Consider the following 18,207-nt stretch of genomic DNA (forward strand, 5'->3'; position numbering starts at 1 on the left):
TTTTTTTTTTTTTTTTTTTTTTCATATTCACAGGGTGGTACCATTTTATGCATGGATTGGTTGGTGAAAATTGAAGAGGAAGGAGAGAAGACAGTAATTTATCAAGATTGTTCAATGAGAATGTACAGGGGAATTACGATAATTGGAAATTGCCGTGTCGTACATGCTGCCTCCTTTCTACGTATACGGAGTGCGTGGTGAATGTCAACGGTTTTCTTTTTCTCATGAGGATCAAAGAGAAGAAGATCTCCTTGCCAGGTTCCTGTGGATCTTGAGGAGTTAAGAGGACCCGTGGAACCAAACAAAGAGTTCCTCCGAGATGTCCAATACGTTCTCTTTATTTTTCGTACCTTTTTTGAGTAATCGAACATTTCGTGGATCAGTGCCCGACCAACGAGGCATTTAATGCGATTGTCAGTAAGAAAAGGATGGAAAAAAAGTGTTAGTATGTTAATGAGAAGCGTGGGGGTTTCACCTCGAGATTTCCATGTCCGATTATATTGCTTCTGGCAAAAAGGACGGCGAGTGTCTTATGTATCTCAACCCCGTAGAGAATAGACGTAGAATAAACAATAAGAAAGATAGAGTGCGTAATTGTCATTTTTCTTAGCAATGAAAATCTCGGGTGAAATTTTCCAATTTTTCTTTTCCATACATTCTCTATAGTTTGTCATTAATTTTGTACAAAATTTTTGTAATAACAGAGGAAGGTGTCTGTTGGTCCATTAAACGGCGCTGCTGAGATGCTGGGGGAAAGGACCAAAAAGTCATCAACGGTAATGACCTCCTCGACCATATTTGCCACGGACAGTGTAAGCCCATGGGTCCCAGGCTAACATGCAAATTAATGAGCGCTTGCAGCTATCGCGATTTATTTTCCTCTCTTGGCAACCACGATAAAAAGAGGCAACGGAATTCACCGTGAAAAATGAACCGTTCACTCTTAAGAATCTTCCTTTGTCCAAAGAAAGTGCCTCATTGTCAGTCCGATGAATATCGAGTTATCGTTCCTGAACTTGCTAGGCGGAAGACACCTTTTTCTTGAAAGGTCTTGCTTTTTCCTGGTCATGAATCCTTGCCAGTGAATGACTCCTTAAAGTCTCTAGTAGTACTCACAACCGAGTGTAGCCAGACGCACTCTCATCTTGAGGTAAAAATTAAAGATCTTGCTGCTCTTGGTTACAATTAGTCTGAGATGCTTGGAAGCAGTTTCATGGATAATCGCCCAATTATCCTCGCTTGGTGATATCCTAATGATGGATCAGGATGATTTTTATTCTCTCTTCTTGAATGACCTTGTGCCATAACCTTCGTTAAAGGACAAAGCTACAAATGTTCCCATCGAGCTCACCGATCATTCCTCCAGTACGATTACTTTCTGGGAATACCGTGTATGTGGTTCTTACGATATAAAGAATTAATTCAATAAATCTTTCAAATTTCGCATGCAATATCTACATTTTGAGTTGGTGACCGTTAGCTTCTTTGTCGCTGTTGAAACCTCTAGAAAGAAGGCGTCAAATAATTCAATTGATTTCACAATCAGAACCACAGTATAAATTCACAACTGGACTGGTCCATTCTTTTTTTAGATCTCATCCTCACCGTCGTACCTTTTGATTTATTATTATAGTCAGTCGTAACTATAAAATGTTTGATTTCAATTTAGACACTCGTTGTAGAGGACTGCCCTTCGTGGAGAAGTGCGTGTGCCGAGTTGCTGAAATGTGGGCGCCATACCTAAATATGTACAGAGTACCTGGTGCGTAGGTCCTCGGGTAATGAATCAGAGAGCGGACTTTCTTAAAAATTTAAAAATCTCAAGAATTGATATTGCTCCAAATTAATTAAAAATAATTAATCTAATTTATACGTAATAAATATCCTTACGTGAACTATTAATTGATAGAAATCTCGATGAAGCATTTTTTATATTTAACAAATATTCTTCAACACGGTTTCCTTCACTTTGTTTCTTTCTTTCTTTATTACTATTCCCTTCAGTATTTTGCCCGCGTCATCGCTCCAAGGATACAACTAACATACGTAAACATATATCGTACATACCGTCTGTTCTATCGAAGTGGCTGATAAAAGTAAAGGGTCCTTTGTCAGTAGCAGTTCAGATTTACTTTTATGTAAAAACTTTTATATTCCGTAAATACAAAAAACGCATTTGCTAATATTCCTTATTCCATATGCGTAATTCACTTGATATCTAGATTCCACGTGGTAAACATTGAAAATGACAATGGGCGAGGTTCTTTACGTAACGAGACTAACTTGAACGCATCGTAAGGAGGATCCAAGATTCCAGGGAGAATGCAAATCTAAAACCTTACGACGAAACGGTCGCACGTTTCCATAAAGAATAAAGCGATCTGCAACCTTTGTGCAATTGCGAGCATTAAGTATTTCGTATGCACGACGCAGCGCGTATCTCGTTTGGATTTACGAGACAAGAATTTACGAGACAATAGAAACGAGTAACCAGCATTGTAATAATCGTCCTACGGCCGCTACGATTAATGCACTCTCGGTAAAACCGGGATTTTTTTTTTTTTCAACACTATTTCATACGAGCCTTTTCCTTGAGTCTGTAATAAAATACTCGTCCACGCGATACTCTGTTTGTAATCTAGATCAAAATTTTTATTTGAATTTTTATTTGAATTTGAATTTGATGCAGTCTTACGGAAGGATGCAGTTGCGTGTTGTGCGCACGCGCACGCGCACGCGCACGGTAACCTTGCTCCGGTGCGGGTAGGCGAATGGCGATTCTTGTCAAAACGACCGTGATCCTTAAATGGAATTTGCCACAAAAGTGCATAAACAATTTACTTAGAATCGCTAAGAAGTTGACTTCCGATCGAGTCTAAGGATTACAAAGCATACGGATGAATATCAACGCCGAGGTGAGAAAGCTGACTACGCAGTCGGGGAGGCAAAGGCGATTATTTTTCTCCTGCGTCGTGAAGGTAAGTGAAAAAGCTAATAAAATGAAGATAGTCGTTCGACGTAAAAGTCCATGCGTGTTTCGTGCGAATTAAGTACTGCATAGGATTTATGAGAGGGAATTAATAACGATGCTTTATAAGTTTAATTAAGATCGGTCGTTCGTTTTGGGGCTGTTGCGCGAGTACGCCCCGTCATTCATTACGTCATTACGTCATTACACCATGACTGCCTTTTAATTTATTGTCGATAATTTCCTTGGAAATTACTGTATTAATTGTACGTTATTATCTTGAAACCTTCCTCAAATTGCTTCGTCGTTCTGATTACCAAAAACACGATCTTAATTCTCCGTGCGTCAATCCCGAAAGTCCCTAGGTACTTATAAGTCGAGTAAAAAAAATATTTAACCGATTTTCATTAACCTGCCTGATATTGTCGAATGAAATCGAAATAGATTGAAAACGACGTATAAGATAATCGAAAAAAAATGACGTCACAAAATCGATGTCAACGTGAGTTTCGGTATGGAATATAAAGCTTCCCCTTTGGCATAATGTATCGTCCAGTCTCTTTTATTTCAATTTCTCTTTATTTCGCACGAAGCCGCGCAAAGCCGTGACTGATGAATTATTAATAGAGGTATATATGGCGAGAGAAGAAAAAATGCAGGTCCGTAGAACCGAAGAGGAGAGAGGAACGGAGCAGAGAGAAACTTTAGAAACTATCAAGAAGAGAGGAAAGAAAAAAGAGGACATTAAAACGTAACGGCGAGATCTCTGAGTTTGCTTTATTAGTTTCACGGTGCAATTTAAGTAAGTATAAACACGCTTTGGACTATCTAGAAACTTAATGGCTGCCTCGTTGGCCATACCGACAGTGGCTGCCAGTAAATACCGGGTCACTTTGGCAGAGGAACTTGGTGTGCAAATGTGATTCATCGTCTCACCTGGGACTAGAGCCATTAGACTGTAAGTAATTACAGATATATTTATAGAAACGAAAGAAGGTTGGCAATCGAAGAAAAAGGTATAAGGAGCCAATGGCCATATTGGCTGAATCCCATGATCGTCGGATGCTGGATGTGCCGGGTGCATCGTTGCAGAAAGCAAAGAGTGCAGGAAGGATGATCTGATTGTCAGGCGCAACTGCAACACATCCACAGCGTTACAGGACTCCGGTTGCTCTTTCTCTCTCACGTCCTTCCTTTCTCTTCCTACACTTGGACATAAAATCATTTTAATCGGACAAGACCGGTGGCTGCATCTTTGGTGACTACCTCCTTAAACCGACTATTTTTAGACGCATTGTTGTTCCGCCGATCTGGCTATCACGTCGCACTCAATTCTGCAGGGAACGTGGACTCCTGGGAGCAGCATGAATTATTTACGATCACGACCATGATCACGACCATGATCACGACGACACGTCTATGTCGGCTCTTTCGTGTCGAGGGACCACCAGAAGGAATAAGATTTAAAAATATTATCTACTTCGCCTGGCGTCTTTGCGCGCCTGACTTCAATCGAATGGCTAGTAACATTTTTATTTGACAATTCTTTTTCATCAAACAATTTATGGGTCATCGTATAAATTGATCTTTCGAGACAATTAGGATCTTTTTCTTGGGGGGATTCAATCGGTAATGTTATTTCAGGTAAGAAGTGACATATGCAATGATCTATAATGAAATGTGTCATAGTATTTATTTTATATTGTTATTAAAATTAATATATAATCGACGTTCTATTTACAGAGGAGATCTTAGGTGCTACGCGGATCCTTATCGATTGATAATAGACATTAATAGTAATGATTGTAATAGCACCTGTAAGTTAATAAAGTCAGACGAGGGAAAATCGCATTCGAGTCAGAATTACTTAACGAGTCATTTTCATCGATGCTGATTTTATGTGTTTTCGCGTTTCTCCATAGAATTCTCCGAGACACGTGACTTCGTACAAGTTAACGATTAATAGAAGATACAAAAAAAAATATTCTCTATAATTATTAAATACAAGCCTTATTGCGTTTAGAAATAAATAGTCGTGCCCATTGTACGTGTCGCGTGTCCAAGAGGGGATTCAAGGAGAAAAGAAAAATAAAAAAAAATAAAACATAACTCGAACATCCCATCCCTCGGTCTTCGTAGCAAAACTATATTTTACACGACGATTCAAAATTACTCGTTTTCGTACCAACGCTTATCTCAAAGTTCACATTGATATCGTCTTTTACTATAATACAGGGACAATTTACTAACACTGTCCTCGATCCACGAGGTGTTGAATTTGGCCGGGACTATCCCAAGAGATTATTATTCTTGTTAAGTAATTTTCAAATGAATAAAATTTTCTTGGAATTAGTCAGTTTATCTTGGACGATTGCTTTTTTCTCACTCTCTGTAATATATATATATGTATATTTATATATTATATATCTAAATATATATATACATCTCGTCTCGAGCATTTTCCTTGAAATTTCTTTTGTTCTCCAGTATTTGGCGTTCTCCGCGTGACACCATATTACACTCGTTGGCTATTGTCAACGAGTGTGTGTCCCTTATATAGAAGTGTGGACAGATATTACATTAGCAAACGCTAATAACGTCTAAGGGTATCGCAAAATACAGAAGTAAGCTATGAATTGTCGATATGGAGTATTATACAGAAAAAAAGTGGTTCCTCGGAATCTAATAAAATGTTTCATAAATTAGACTTGTTTCTCCATCTAGGAACTGGAGAGCGTGGCAGAAAGGAGATGCGCGAGAACAATGACTAGCATTTACAAAACAGTACCCCCTCGGTATCGCGCAATTTAAGGTGCGCAAGACACCCCGCCGCCCCCCCCTCCCTCCTCTCCCACGGGAGGATTTTTATTTGAATACAATTTTTTTCATTTTTTTTTGTTCTTCACTTTTCATAAAAATTCATGAAGTTTCTTTTCTCTTTGTTCATCCTATCATTGCCTCTCTCTCTCTCTCTCTCTCTCTCTCTCTCTCTCTCTCTCTCTCTCTCTCTCATTTTTTTTTGTTCTTCACTTTTCATAAAAATTCATGAAGTTTCTTTTCTCTTTGTCATCCTATCATTGCCTTTCGTCACAGCTAACTACCTGCACTCAACGCTTTCCGGAATAATTGTAATCGTAAATCGTTAGATCGTAGAATAAATTAGTAGTATTTAAGATGGCGAATGCATCGACAATTGCATCCGCGAGAAACGCTAGTACATAGTTAGGAGACCAAGAGTTCAAACGCCTAGGCTTTCGGGCATCTTAATTTTTGGAGAAAACGACACAACTAACAACGCGCCTCAAAAACGCAACCCACGACGCCGAGACACACGTAAGTCACTGACGTGGAAGGAAACAAGAGATAAATCTTTGGACTTTCGGTTTCTTTCGTCATTCGATGGTAAAATTAATGTTCCATCTCGAAATTATCTTTCAACGTTCTCGTAGGTTCTCTCGGGTCTTCGTCGACATTTGCCGGAGACAATTAAAGACGCCTAGAAGCCTGTCTAGGCTCTCAATTTTTGATCCTGACGAAATCACTTAGTTTTTAAATAAAAAAAAAGAAGATTGTTCGAATCGATTATTAACCTATAAGGCACATTTTTCTTTTTTTAATACGTTGGTCCTTCTTCATCATTTTGTCCCTACTCTCCTTTAACGTTATGCTTCACGCATTGTAAATTTAACAATGAAAAGTGGAAAATACATATTTTGTGATATAACGGGATGTTCGTTTACTGAAATGGACCATGGATAGAAAATTGTAGAACATGTATATTGACGACAGTCGAGGCACTCTCCTTGATAAGGTTTGATAACGTTCGCGAAAGACGAACTAGAAAGGCACGCGTTGATATTTCTGATATCCGATAAATGTTTCAAGATTATCCAGAGAATTCTTGTCAGTCCATTCGAGAAGCTTCTTCTATCCGGTTACGAGGTACAAACAGTCGTCGTGTCTTCCGCGCGTGCTGTTCTTCCAATTGTTGTTATGTGGATCGTCGAGTGATCCCTTCGAGTTTGAACGGCAGCCACGAGGATCCAACGAGAAGTATTTGTGATCGCTCTAGTGAAATATTATTTACAAGAACAGTGGAAACTTTATTTACAGTTGATGGAAAGACGTTGTTTCCAAAGGCAGGCATAACATACTTCATCCAAGGAGATCTGACTCCACGAGTAACGCCATCCTCGTGGCCTAACTTTCCTTCCTTCGCTTTCCTCTTTCAGCTACCTTGATTATCTTCATGAAGATCTTGAGTCCTCACATCAAGGGTACCGTGCAACGTACCTATATACAGTCCGAGACTCTCCAAAGACAAGGATAAAATATCCAAGGATTCTTGAGTTACGTTCAGCGGCACATGGACGCTCCCGACGCCCAAGCCTTACGACGCCCCGTGAACCTGGAAGCGTCGAATGCGTGCCTGGACGGACTCGCATTGTACCTCGCTGTACCTAGTATACCTACCGGCCCTGACCGGTTCACGAATAACAACCAAATTTCCCCCCCGTTCTCTAAGTGCCTCCAGACTAGCTTTGCCACGGGTCGCCGCTGGCGGCGTCGCTTTAACGACCTTAGAATTGGCCCCGGTGGTGCCAGGCTCCGATGAGAATCTGCTAAGGGCCTTACTGACGACTCCGCTACACTCGCGGGGCCAGACGCGAGAATGACTGTGCCTCTGGTCCCACCTATCCGATTCCGCTGACGCAAACGGGAAGCTGGCTCTGCCCTGACTCTTTCCGTATAATATAAAATCAAGAGAATCATCCGAGTAGATGCTGCTCCGGTCGCTGGAGCTGTCAGTTGAGATTTCGGACACGGTGTCGCTGCCGCTGTCGCACTGCTGTTCCTCGCCGAGTATGAAAACCGGAGTGCACTTGAAAACCTCACCAGCGGCGATCGTGTGCGTCGCCGTGGCGCGTCTTTGGGACGGCGTCGGTTCTATTATCACGATTTCCGTGTTCGACGTGAACTTTTGCGCCAGAGAATCCATGTTCTTCTTAAAGGTGTCTCTCCTGTCGGCACTGAGGCCAATCCTTACTGGCATCGGCGTCGACTTTGATTTGGCATAAATATTTTCCGTGTGAGATGACACTGCTCTTACTCCCGATGTTTTCGACTCGGTCTGCATCGTGCCCTTTGACGAGTTTTGCTTCTGGTGCTGCTGGCTGACGTTATCCTTCGACGGTTCCGGCGTGGAGGATCTCTTCTGCGTCGACTTCTCGCTATCCGCAAGCGACAACTGACTGTGCGAGTTATCCTCGATAGCTGCTGATAAGGACAGTCCTGGCTGAGGATCCTCGAACGCGCTGAACCAGGAATGCTGAAGACACTCCGTGACGGTCAATCGTTCACTGAAATAACACAGATAAAGATTACTTGGTTACTCGGTTACTCGATTACTTGGTTAAATTGCATTGAAAGATAATTGCGTAAAGAAGAAAAAAAAGAAAAAAACAAGGTGCAATATCAAGGCGATAAGAAGACTTTTAAGTTTTGTTATTTCTCTTTAACCAGGACGCTGGATAAGAATTTCCTCCCAGAAAGCAGGGAACCTCCCCAGCTGTTCCCTGATAGCAGTACTGTACAATTTGATAACATCCATATCTCCACGTTGGTATGAATTATCACAAGTTACATGACACTTCGTCAAATTACATGTTTGTCCAAATTTATTCTAAGAAACACAAAAGTGCTTATAAAGTTATCGTGAAGACTGATAATATATGTATACAGTAAATTAAGACTGCTCTTGTTTTTTTTTGCTTCTAGAGTAAAAGAGAAAATAGTGGCAGGTCTTTAATATCAGAGACGTAATGGTAATTCCAGGTTGGTCAAGTCGCCTAAGTATGGACTGGACTTCCACGACATAAACATCCTCTACGGGACTTCCTGGATTCTTTTCACCCGGCAAGAGCAGTGCCGTTAACTTGTCTCTTTAGCAGCAATCGGATGGTCCATGCAAGATGAACGTCATCAACTCTCACGATCGGACTCACCTGGGGTCTTTGACCATGAGCTTCCGCATGAGATCGCGAGCCTCCTCGGACACGTCCTCGAAGAGATCATCCGGGAAGTCGAGACGGCAGCGGCTGATGTTGCAAAATGTTTCTTGCTTCGTGTCGCCACCGAACGGGGAGCATCCAGTTAGCAGAACGTAAAGTAAAACTCCAATGGACCACATGTCGGTCGCCAGGCTGATCGGCTCGTAATTCAGGACTTCTGGGGCTGTCGAATGAAAGTGAAGATGAAGGATCGGCCAATAGAATCGTCAAACTATTACAAACCAGCCACCTAAGCTCGCGATACTCACCAACATAATCGGGCGTGCCCAAAATCTCACGTATGTCCGCACCGTGGCTTATGTATCTGGAGATTCCAAAGTCGCAGAGTTTTACGTCACAATCCGGAAATTCACCTGTGAGTACCAGATTCTGTGGCTGAAACATGAAATGGTGATACCAAGATAAGGATAACCAGTCACAAAACATCAAAAGGTTCATGGTACCCCGAAGATCCCATTAAAAAAAAAAAAAACAAAAAAAAAACAAAAAAAAACGTTGAAAATTTGAAGGAAGCATAGAAACGCTATGGCGGATGCCAGTGTGAAACTACTCGGTCCTATAATTAACTGGCAAGATTAACGTCCAAAGCTAAAATAACTATCCTCCTAAAACCTATAATCTTTTGGAAATACGCCCCTGGCGAGCACGTGGGGTGCGGGAGAGGGAGAGAGAGAGAGAGAGAGCGCGCCTTATACCTTACATTGAAAAGAGTATCGCGTTACCCATTCTCATTCGACAAAGAAAACTCCTTGAAGCAGCCCGAGGAATTTTGAAAATGAAATATTAGTCTCCATTATAAGAACCAGAACGAGAGCGAGTAAAACACGAGAAATCCATTTTATCTTAAATTCTTTTTTATCCTGACTTGCATCAGAGTCAGGACAACAAGAAAGATCATTAAATACTTTCCTCCAATGAAATATAATGAGAGATTCCTTGTAAAAAACTGCAAGACTGGATTACGAACGTTTTGGAGTGTCTCTAAACGACTTTTGTTTGACGTAATAAGTAATTTATAAAATATTCTCAGACAAAAACTATCTTCAACTTTAATACATATAGTTTAATATACTAGAGGCCCGATGAAGGCTTTAAGTGCATTCAATTGAAATTACCTTAAAGTCAAAGTACGATAATGCATAGCACAATGGTAACGATTAATCAAAACATAACACCTAAGGTAACCTCAAACCCTTCGGCCTGCTCTCGCAAGGGGTTTAACAAACCCTTAAGACCAATACTGTAGTAGCTCAATGGCGGCTGAAACGGACGGTTGGGGTACTGGAAAATGTAATTCCTGGCCGACCTAGGTGGTCGTAAACCAGTGGGACTCCGTCCTAGCATCAACAATGGCTTCACGAGCCACAGCCTCCGACACAGACTCCACACATTCGCTATATGACCATTGTTCGATTGTTCAAAGCAAAGGGGGGAAAAAATTTATCAGAAAAAAAAAACTAAAAAAATAAATAAACAGCCAGTCAACAGAACCCAGTGAGCAAAGTTTCCACCTTTCCACCGCGAGCGTTCTCATCCATCTTCAAAAGTTTCTACCTTCTGAGCTCTCACTGATCTTGAGAGATGCCGAAGGTGGATCCTTTATCACGAGGAACTTCTAAAGTCAGTCCAATAAATGTAAGGGGAAAAGGAAAGGAAAAAAAAAAAACTAAAATTGGAAAAATTGAACAGGGAACAAAGTCAAGAAAAGCACCAGAGACTCTCGACTCTACTTGATCCTCGGACGAACATGGCACAGAGCTCAACGGTAGTAACCTGTCCAGAACGTGTCCTTACTCGTCGATTGGGTTTGTGTGTTACGTTTCGTTATACCGAGTTACGAGTGCTACGTGACCAGGCTTCTTCATGAGACCGGACGTACTAATAGAGAGATTCAAAGATACTCATCCTACTACCATCCTGGCGTCCGGGTCGGCCATGATCAATATCCTGAACCCTTGACTACCGAACAGGAACCGTGGATACCCGTGGATACCCGTGGATACAGGACGATGCCTAGGGATACTATAATGAAGCACCAAGGTACAATCTCTCGTGTAACGTTTATAAAGAGAGAAACGAGAAAATTCATCAAGTATCTCCTTATAACCTCTTTATGAATAATGCAGGGGAGGATGGCCATTAAAATTCATATCGCACCGAGAATTGGCTCGTTAGCAGATTTGCTCCAGCTATAACGAGAAGCTGAAAAGCTGGAAGGAACCTGGAAGGAACCTGGAAGGAACCGGGATGGCCAGGATGGAACACATGGTGAACGGAGAGTAATGCTGCTACTAGATTAGCTATTAGATTTACAAACAACTCGCTGGTTCCACGTTATCCGGATACGTGCTGGGTGAAATCGATTCCCATACAAAGTACGAAGGATACGTTACCATTTTGTTATCACGATTTTATTTACAAGATAAGCATTTATTTTTTTCACACGATTCTTACAGGCTCACCATTCGTCGTTGGATGCATACCGGGTGGGCCGAACAAATTTTTGTATATACGTATAGTACGCGTATGTATATGCGTAACAGCGTAACAGCGTAACAGCGGAACAGCGTAATGGCCTCCGTATCGGGGTGCCGGAGCGTAACCAGATATGCCGTTTCTATAAAGGACACGATACACCCCGCTGCCCTCAAAGTACTTTTACAACGCAGGTTCATTGTGTTCACCTTTAATTCAAACGGTTCCTGACGACCCTCGTAGCCCTGGAGTGGAGGGCAGGTGCACGTGCACCAGGTACCAGGTACCAGGTACCAGACGAGGAGACGAGGTACCAGGGGACTAGGACAGACGGAAACAATGTGTGCGCAAACTCCCATATGGCTGAAACGGAAAAGAATTCTTCTTCGTACATAAAAGTTCTACGTTTAGCAGGAACAAGTATGCGCACACGTGTGTGTATAAGGAGTGTGACGCGGTTGACGGAGAGAGGAACAATTTGTAATGACCTCGATAATTGCGGCCAGCGAGGACCCTGTTACACATTGGGTGAAGGCTACGCGAAGAAGAGCTCACGACGCGCCAGGAGGGAATTCCATCCACGAGAAGCTCCCTCCGAACTCTCTTCTCCCCCTGAGGTCGTTCGAGCTTTTTGTTCGACGTTGACCTCAAAGCCTACTTGCTCCCTCCGCATGGTTCGAGCTCGACTCCGGTAAGGATGACGGAATGACGGAATGACGGAATGGAGGAGGAGGAGGATCCCCTTTAGCTGGGTGAGAATCGGCCAAATACGAGACACGTTCCCGACGGCTTTTTAACTGGCAACGAATGTATTTATGAGGATCTGTCTCTCACTCTAATTGAAACTTCCGGTGCGAGAAGGGGAGACGCGGTGCCCGCGACCCTTTCTTGGCCGCCAGACATGCGTGGCTCGGTTGGCTCCACTGGCAGTAACACAGTCGGCTTTACGAGAATGACTTTTCTTCAAACTAGCGAATGCGAAACGATAAAAGTCAAGGATTATGAAGGAATACAAGGAATACAAGGAATACAAGGAATACAAGGATTATGAAGGATTATGAAGATATAAAATTATCCCAAGAATTCAAAGCACCAGAAATAAAGAATTAGGAAGCGAATGTTGACCAGGATAAATCGAGCATTCGAGAGCGTCGCGGCGCCAAGTTCCTGGAGTAGGTCCAACAGGGTTTTCTGGAAAGTCGCCAAGGAATTTACCTGAATTTTTTTTCATTCATAACACCAGAGAATGCTATATCGGGCACAGATGAGCTGCGCGATGCATTCTTTCTCTGTACTCGAGGAATAACGTTTGGTGTGTAGAGTGTGCACGCCAGGAATTAGCGAATAGGTAAACAGCATGACCATACAGAGTGCAGGCTATAGATATACCGGTGACTGTATTGTGGACTGTTCTATGTAAGCTACGAGCAAGGTACACGGGAGTCACGAAGCGTGGGAGGATTTCTAATGAAAAATCAACTAAAAGAGAGAAAACGAGAGAGAAGGGAATGACGCCGTTTCGCTTTGGCCCGACGTCATTACTTTGCTGTGCACAGTATCATCCTCCGAGATCCTCCGACATCCTCCGAGATCCTCCGACATCCGCCGACAGCTGCGAGGCAGAACCGCTGGGTAATGCCGTAAAATCATTGCGGTTGCATGTGCATCGCTGATGCAATGTTGTAAATGATCAATTAGAAAATAATTCGAAATCCGGGAGAAGAGATAAGGTTCGTGTGTCGACACGTGTAATATAAATGTATATATACAACACATGCATCACCTATACTATATGTAATTTCTGTCGAGGTGTCGATTCTCTGTAAAGCCAAACTGCTTATACGAATTCCAAGTATCGCAAGGAGGTGTCCCTTCCTTGGCATCCGTCGACTCAGCAGAAATGCGCATAGGGTGGCCCGAAAAGTCATAAGAACCGTCGATAAGTAAGAGAAGGAGAGAGTCAAAGAGCAAATTATAATGCAAAGAGAGAAAGAGAGAAAGAGAGAAGGATAGAAGGATATAACGATGGTGCGCAGGGTGCCGTTACAGATACGAGAATACGTGTTATTTCTCGCAGCTGCAATACGACCCGAGGAATCTGCTAATTGTCGTATCTAAATTTGAAAGCCAAAGGTAAGCAGTCCGTCCGCGCGTGGCGCTCGCGTCGTCGAGCCGCGATCGAAATAATAGCAAAACGATCTCAAGACCTACAGAGAGCCGCCACGTATTTCCACGTATTCGAGATATCCAATCGAATCGTCAAAATCGAGAGAGGATCTTATCGGACGATATGAAAACAACAATTTTTTATTCACTTTGACATATTTCCAAAGACTCTTTCGTGTTTCGAGCAGGTAAGGCCCGTATCTTATCGATCCAAATGGCTGCCGCATTGTGCGTTTCCATCGAGGGACTTCTCTATCGAATCATGATAACGGTACTGAGCGATAAAAGCATTAAGCGACAAGGCCGATTACAATGATGAGTCAAACAGTATATTTGCTCGCAGGTGGAGTATCATAATTTCATGATATATCAGCTGATGAATCTGTACGGTAAAAGCATCGTGAAACGTTAATACGTCAATAAAAAATGAAGTTACAGAGAAAACGATAGAGCCACCTGGGGCTCCCTTGCTTCCCCGCGACACAGCGAGAGGAATCGATGCGCCCTCTGAATTAACGGCAATTTGCAAAACCCCATGTTAATTGGGTTGCATAATTGCATAAGCAAGACGATAATCTGGCGTTGCGTTCAGCTTGAAAATATATACTCGATGGTAGATGATTCCGAGTGGATTGGACACTGGAGTGCAGGAGTGTCAGGCTATCCGAGCGCCATGGATATTATTAATACGCAACCGGCTTGCCTTGGCTCACCCATATCAATTGCTCTGGTAATCGATAAATGCGTGTAACCATGTAGTCGTGCAATTCTCTACTTACGTCCGTATTACAATAATCTGTATCTGTCTTAATGTCACTTTTCGCACGTTTGTACATTTAACGAGAGACCATGGACAGGAGGAGGATGTGCCGGCGACACAGGATTGCTTTAGCAGCATTTAAAGCACGAGTATACGGAACTTGTAAGAAAGAACTTTGTCGTTTAAAAACTGAAGAAATAATTGTCTGGATATTGCAACAACTAACGGCGCCTTCGATCCGTTCTAATCTAGCAGTTGGCAGCTTTGCACGGTATTTACATAACAATCTGGGTCGTTGCCGATGGGGCGTTGGGCGTTGAGCTGGGCCCGGTCAAGTGTTTGCCAGCGATCAGTGCCAGAAATGTCGCTCGCCCGTCTAACTTCACTTTATACTATTTCTAATGGTCAGCCAACCTTAAGTACAGTCCTTATCGATAATAAGCGAATCGACCGTGTGCACAAGGAAGTGAAGGTAAAGATTTTTAATTAATTAATTTAAAAAAAAAAAAAAAAAAAGGAGACAAGACGGACTTACCTTAATGTCAAGATGGGCCACGTTGAAGGAATGAAGAAAGGCAATGCCATCTAGAATTTGTTTGAGAAGTCTGGCGACCTGTTTTTCTTCAGGAACTTCGTCCCTGTCGAGCACCATTTGAAGTTCACCACCCGGAGCTCTGTCGATGATAAAAGTAAAAGAGTAGTAAAAGAGGTAGAGGGTCAGTGACGTAAGGTCGTGCGAAGGTACAGAAACGGATGATCACGATTCATCTACACTTACAGTTCCAGCACGAGGACCATCTCCGTGTTGGTCTCAAAGACCTGATGAAGTTTTACGAGTCGTGGGCAGTGAGCTGCGGCATCCAGCACCGCAACTTCGTGAAGAGCTTCAGCCCTGAGTTCCTGGGCGCGTCTTCTCTTCCTCAGGAACTTGGCAGCCCATTGTCTGCCACTGGCTCTCTCACGGCATCTCCGTACGGTCGCGTATTTACCCCTGAAAATATAAATTTACCACATCATTTAAGAGACGCGCAAGTCAAGCTTCAAGCTGAAGTCTGATCTTTGCACTTTGATTGAAAATTAGTCCAACGAAATGAATCATCAGGTTGATCCCGTAGAATCGATAATTCCGACTCAATCCGACAGCCAAAGTTAAGAAAGTTAAAAATTAAGACACAAAAGGATCGTCCATCAAACTGGCAAGTTCTCAAGGAGCCTATTTTCAGGGTCCTCGTGTTCGCTTGGAACAGCAAGGTATACAGCAGGCACGAATCAAGAGCAACGGCAAAGGCAACGAACCTGTGTCCTAGTACTAGATCAGCGGACAACAGAGGTTATGAAAACTTTGGCCAGGATATCAAGTGTCTTCTGGGGCAACGACCTTGGGCTCCGGTCGAGCAGCTCTCTAGCCAAGTAGCTAAGGTATACGCGTAACGTCCGGTTACTTGGTTGAGGTCGCAATCAGTCCAAGAGCCGATGAGAACCTCTGTCCATTTACCTATGTAGGTTGGCAAATGCCAATGCAAAGGCAAGAACCGCGTGGGCAGCCTATTCAACGAAGGCTTGTTATCTGCGTTCTAATTACAGGCTGTTACAGAGATAGCAGGTCTTGATCCGACAGCTCTCGACACGTTCAACAACAACAACAACAACAACAACAACAACAAGAAGAAGAAGAAGAAGAAGAAGAAGAAGGTAGACGATCAACGAACCGCCTAAGTAATCAAGAGTGCTCGCACCTTGCCATCATTCGTCAACCGGTACAGTACCAGGAAAGGTAGACGATCAACGAACCGCCTTCTCGACACGTTCAACAACAACAACAACAACAACAACAACAACAAGAAGAAGAAGAAGAAGAAGAAGAAGAAGGTAGACGATCAACGAACCGCCTAAGTAATCAAGAGTGCTCGCACCTTGCCATCATTCGTCAACCGGTACAGTACCAGGAATACATTTGCTTCCTCTCTTAATTTAATCTCCATTTTATCTCATCCTTTTCATTCAATCCTCATCGTGGCCTATTCCGACTCCGTTGTTCCTCGGCAGAGACTCCAGAGCCAGAATGCAGAGAGTATAACGCAGCACGATCGACGGAATAATAATGCCGTCATCTTGGCGTGGATGGATTTACAGTTGTGCCATTAGGAGCGGCGTGATTGCAGACATCTGTTCTGCGAAAGACAGTCATCCAGCGTCCGTCGATTTAGCTTCTCGTGACAGTTCTAAGCCGTCATGACGTAGCCGAGCCACTTCATCCTAATCAAAGCCTCGAGTCGCTAGCATTTTTTCTTTCGATCATTGATCTCTGTTTAGATCTCGCCAAGGACTTGGAAGTGAGGACAGATCTGAATCTATCTGATGATCATCCGAAGATGGAAAAGGAGCACCATCGGACAATGCTGTGCAATGTGGACGCCTACTGTACTCGGCCGTACAGGAAACCCAGGGGGGGACTCTGTGCTCGCGCAGATAAACACTTCTTCCAGTGTTATAAGGTATAACTGCTGCCCATAAAATCAGCGTTAATTTCGATTTATCGTAGAGCCGCTGCCAGGGGCGACGCAAAGAAGTGCAGTGGAAGTGCAGTGGAAGTGCAGTGGAAGTGCAGTAATACGAGGAGGAGGTTGTGCCAAGTCGGTTGGCTAATCGAGCACTAAAACGCCCTTTAGAGGCGCGATTAGGGCTTCGATTAATGATTCCCAGGTACCATGTTGCCAGTGCGATTTAATGACGGCGTTCCTAGAGGGGTCGGCTTCGAAGTCTCGAGGGTCAGTGCCTGGCATGTAAATGGAATGGAGGGGTCTCTCCATTTTATTATTATTTTACTTTGCCCAGAGCGCCATCTTTCATTCCGTTCGACTTCACCTAGGAAAGCTCCTCTTTCTTTTAACGGATGAATATCTTACTTTCTGATGGTTAACTTGGTGAGACTCCTGCGCGCAGCAGGAGCCACGAGGACAGCTACCCAGAGGAACAGCCAAGATCCTTGGCCAGAGTTAACGAACCTCGTGATTTGTTGGAACCCAGTAAACTGCCTGAGCACCGAACGCGGTCGACAGCCTGTAAAATTCTTCATCTCCAGGAACAGGGGACAAAGTGGATGAAATAATTGAGCCAGGGAATCTGCTGTGTGGCTGTAGTACTAATTGCCAATAACGATCTAGATCATTAAGAGAATTGTGAAAAGAAAAAAGAAAAAAGAAAAAAGAAAAAAAAAAGATGCCTCAGGTCGTAACAGGACCAATTTTTAAAACGGCGGATCGGGTCAGTTCACTTTTCTCCCTCTGCTGCTCTTTCTCAATTCTTCACTGACTCCGGAATGATCTTCTTCACCCGTAGATATCATCTTCCACGAATAATGCACCAGGACGGCCTTAACGACTTGCGGAGATCCAATTTTACGCACCAGGAGTCAAGACCAACTAGACAGCCCAAAGAGCTTCCCTTTGTTCTCGAGATCATCAGGAACGGCAACAAAGACTACCACGAGGCATCCAAGGGACTTTACGAGTTCAGCAGAAGGCGAGCAAGAGCGAGCAAGCGCGAGCAAGAGACGGAGTCTACCCTCTTTTCCTATCCGATTACCTTCAACTTTCCACTTCCCTTTCATTTGCAGGTTTGCCAACTGCCCGGAACGTCCTTACACGGTAGCAACAATCCTGCTGGAATTTATTCGAATGAGTCTGGAGGTGAACACCGAACAAATTGGAGGCTGGAATTTCAGCAGGGAGAAAAGGGAGTTTTGTAAGAAAAAAAATAACAGTTCC

At 43.2% G+C, this 18,207-nt stretch overlaps 1 protein-coding gene and 1 long non-coding RNA gene across 2 annotated transcripts in view; one reads left to right on the plus strand and one right to left on the minus strand.

The window, feature by feature from the left end:
- LOC107272645 overlaps positions 1-4,812 on the plus strand; it is a 7,901-nt gene extending 3,089 nt beyond the window's left edge. Inside the window, exons 3-5 of the long non-coding RNA XR_003061283.1 lie at positions 34-441; positions 705-2,978; positions 3,617-4,812. This is a non-coding gene — a long non-coding RNA (uncharacterized LOC107272645). The remainder of the gene's footprint in view (positions 1-33; positions 442-704; positions 2,979-3,616) is intronic.
- A 1,165-nt stretch (positions 4,813-5,977) lies between these two features.
- LOC107272644 (serine/threonine-protein kinase 17B) overlaps positions 5,978-18,207 on the minus strand; it is a 34,854-nt gene continuing 22,624 nt past the window's right edge. The window contains exons 2-6 of the mRNA XM_015749991.2: positions 15,219-15,431; positions 14,976-15,114; positions 9,288-9,414; positions 8,974-9,202; positions 5,978-8,328 (exon numbers count right to left, since the gene is read on the minus strand). Coding sequence (XP_015605477.1) covers positions 7,359-8,328; positions 8,974-9,202; positions 9,288-9,414; positions 14,976-15,114; positions 15,219-15,431 — 1,678 coding nt within the window. The 3' untranslated portion in view covers positions 5,978-7,358. The remainder of the gene's footprint in view (positions 8,329-8,973; positions 9,203-9,287; positions 9,415-14,975; positions 15,115-15,218; positions 15,432-18,207) is intronic.

Source organism: Cephus cinctus, unplaced genomic scaffold (genome assembly GCF_000341935.2).
Source record: "Cephus cinctus unplaced genomic scaffold, Ccin1 Ccin1_scaffold1205, whole genome shotgun sequence".
NCBI classification, from domain to species: Eukaryota; Metazoa; Arthropoda; class Insecta; order Hymenoptera; family Cephidae; genus Cephus; species Cephus cinctus.